The 3,699-nt window shown below is 37.6% G+C and overlaps 1 protein-coding gene across 1 annotated transcript; it reads left to right on the top strand.

The window, feature by feature from the left end:
• Positions 1-513: 513 nt before the first annotated feature.
• LOC148852959 (peroxidase 72-like) lies at positions 514-2,987 on the top strand. Its single transcript, XM_088946701.1, has 4 exons — positions 514-824; positions 953-1,144; positions 1,549-1,714; positions 2,351-2,987. The coding sequence occupies exons 1-4, from the start codon at positions 600-602 to the stop codon at positions 2,764-2,766; spliced, it is 999 nt and encodes a 332-aa protein (XP_088802827.1). The 5' UTR covers positions 514-599; the 3' UTR covers positions 2,767-2,987.
• Positions 2,988-3,699: the final 712 nt, after the last annotated feature.

Genomic DNA, 3,699 nt, shown 5'->3' on the forward strand with positions numbered 1-3,699 from the left:
CAACAAAGTCATGGTTGACCAACTAAAGTCTTTCAATTATATAGATTCGAATTAATTACTATGGACCAGTTATATGGCCTGAATTGGTCACATACTCGGCTACAGGAGACCAACTTTAACTCTGAAGAGCTCTAAGCAAGGTAATAAATATTACCCAATTTGACACTTGTCTGATTTGATCAATTCATTTGACTTATGTGGGTTTCTGGACCTATTTGTTTAGATAGGTCCAGACTGTGTCAGGGGTGCTATGTTTGGCCAAGTCAACTCGGAAAGTTTCTTTTACTTTAATATTAACAAATCAATAATGTATGTTTCAAACTTGCAATAGCAGTTTACTTAATCTTCTTATGAACAGGTAAGCATAAATTAATTAAACAACCAATCAAGTACCAACTCCCATTATATTTTACCTAATTACAATATCTCTCTCATTCTTCTTAGCTTCCAATGTCTTTTTCTATGAGTCTCCTGTGTATATAAATACCCCAAACTATCTAAATATTCATCACAACAAGCCTCGAGTAAGTCCAGCTCTCCAGGTTAATTCCTTGTGTGACAGAAACCACTTCATAAAAAGACTAGGAATATTGCAAAATATGGCTCACTCTAGGAGCTTTCTCATGGTTCTTTTGCTTCTTGCTTTTACTCCCTTCTGCTTTTCTCACAAGACTAGTGGTGGTTATCTCTACCCACAATTCTATGACTACTCCTGCCCAAGAGCTCAAGAGATTGTGAAGTCGATTGTTGCAAAGGCTGTTGCAAGGGAAGCTCGAATGGCTGCTTCATTGCTCAGGCTCCATTTCCATGACTGTTTCGTTAAGGTGCTTCTTCCATTACCCACCCATAAACAAAACCATACAAACAGCTAGCAAGAGTATTAATTAAGCTCTTTTGTATATTTTCTGTATACGTCTTTCCTTTTTAACTCTTTTTTCTTCATGGATTTCAGGGCTGTGATGCATCTCTACTGTTAGATAACAGTGGTAGCATAATCAGCGAGAAGAGATCCAATCCAAACCGGAACTCGGTACGAGGGTTCGAAGTTATAGATGAGATAAAATTTGCCCTGGAGAAGGAATGCCCACACACCGTTTCCTGTGCCGATATTCTGGCCCTTGCTGCTAGAGATTCTACTGTTCTGGTAAAAACCCACATCAGTAGTACACCTCTATAGATTCTATTGTTCTTATCGTCTTTTGTATGTGTGTCTGTGGGGAGAGAGAGAGAGAGAGAGAAAGAGAGAGATTTGTCAAAAACGTAAATGGGTATAAAGCTTGGGTTTTGGAAAAAAAGAGCAGGTTCTTTCATGGAAGAAAACATAATTTATTGTCATTCCCATAGATTTAGGAGAAAGGCCAAACCACCCATTTTTGTCTTCTTGTGTTCTCCTTTTATTTGCTGTGGATCTCGGTAGAACTGATCAAAGCTAGCTGAAAGGACACCAACATGAATCCATTTAGTTTTATTCTGGAATTGATCAGAGTATCTCTAAGCTGGCTCATCCAAGTGTACAAATTGATAATTAATTTTGTTGCACATATATAGGCCGGAGGTCCTATCTGGGAGGTTCCCTTGGGCAGAAGAGACTCCAGAGGTGCAAGCTTAAGCGGCTCTAACAACAACATTCCTGCACCAAACAACACATTTCAGACTATCCTCACCAAGTTCAAGCTACAAGGGCTTAACATTGTTGACCTTGTTGCTCTCTCTGGTACGTATATATCCGTTGGAGATCATAAGCATTTTTTGGTGTATTAACTAAAGATTCCCGGTCTTCATCCAGTACTTTTATTTTCTGATAGCCAGAATTAGTTGAATCTGAAATATATATATATATATATATATATATGTCATTTTGGTTTCCATTGACCAAGACCCCATGTTTTTTTTTTCAGATTTATGTGGGGACCAGGAAAAGTTTATTTTCCTGGTTAAGTGATACCCATCTCGTATATGTGATAAATAACATTCCCACCTAAGAGTAAAAGTTGCCAACATGGGACAAAAATGCCCCTTTTAATAATGGATTTTTATGGCTAAAATGGTTAATGCCTTATTTACATAAGAAATAAAAGAACATGCGTAAATGCACTTACCCAAGTAAGTGTTTCCCAGAAAAAACATACCCAAATAACTGCATTTAACAGAATAAATAACTTACCGAAAAGCGAACGGGGCCTTAGATATTCTTTACAAACATTTATAAATATTACTACTTTGAAAAAGAGAAAACCAAGAGTAAATAACAATATATATATATATATATATATATATATATATATATATATATATATATATATATGAAATTAAGAAATTAAGCATGGTCTAACCATATTTCCTCATGCAGGGAGCCACACAATTGGGAATGCTAGATGCACAAGCTTCAGACAAAGACTCTACAACCAGTCGGGCAATGGGCAGCCGGATTACTCACTTGACCAATCATACGCCATGCAGTTACGATTCAGATGCCCAAGATCCGGTGGTGACCAAAACCTCTTTTTCCTGGACTTCGTTACTCCAACGAAATTTGATAATCACTACTTCAAAAACATTTTGGCTTCAAAAGGCCTGCTCAATTCTGATCAAGTCCTGTTTACAAAGAGCAAGGCATCAATGGAGTTGGTGAAGAAATATGCTGAGAATAATGAGCTTTTCTTCGAGCAATTTGCTAAGTCCATGGTTAAGATGGGGAATATCTCTCCATTGACTGGTTCAAAAGGAGAGATCAGGAAGAACTGCAGGAGGATTAATAGTTATTAGGCAATGCATTTATTTATCGATGATGATCTTTGTGCAATGTTGTAATTTTATTTTTATTCTTGTTTTTGGGCATGTGTAAGAGTCTGGTTTTCGTGGGTGCTTTGCTGTGGTTGTAATTTATATTGGTGTCTGTGATTTGAGTAACGAATTTTATTTTTCCCATCATAAGTTGTTGAAGCTAGAGCTTTTCTGTCTTAATAAAAGGGGTAAGTAGAAAATCAGTTTCATTTCTTTCCTTGGTATTTCTCGGTTTCAAATTCTCAATCAATCAAAAGTCTGTTAGTAGCTAGGGCCTGGGATCACCGATTTGCTAATCTTGTTATGGTCTTAAGCATGATCAGAGTCCCTCCCCAAAAATCAGCTTGTTGGGTTTTTGTTAGAGAGGTAAATGTTTATCTATTCTGTTGTATTTTAGGTTTTAAACACTACTAACAGTTTGTACTCATCTCAAACACTTCTTGTTAATCTCTATAAATATCAATGATAAGTGAAATAACGATGAGCACACTTTCTTAAACTTCTGACTGTATGATGGTATCAGTGCCTTTTGACCCACGTCAACCTCTACTCACCATGACTTCCTCCCCAGGCTGATTCCACAGCCACAAACCGTACCATTTCAGTTGTTTCTCTCTCAAACTTTATGAATCTCATCTCTGTGAGATTAGATGGAAATAACTACCTCCTTTGGACAAGCCAAATTGTTCCAGCACTCAAGGGGCATCGCCCGCTCGACTACATCAATGGCTCATTATTACCATGCCCATCTAAGTTACTCGGAGATTAGTAAGTTACCAAACTCCACAAGTTGTAAATCCTGATTGATGAGGGCACATTTGGCCCTCCAATGAAAGTGTGATACGTGGCACTTCGTGATAACTAGGAAAACACCCAGCCAATAAATTTACGAAGTTGGTGACCCACCTGGGCACC

Source organism: Nelumbo lutea, chromosome 5, assembly GCF_056320005.1.
Source record: "Nelumbo lutea isolate HS-2025 chromosome 5, American lotus-T2T, whole genome shotgun sequence".
Taxonomy (NCBI): Eukaryota; Viridiplantae; Streptophyta; class Magnoliopsida; order Proteales; family Nelumbonaceae; genus Nelumbo; species Nelumbo lutea.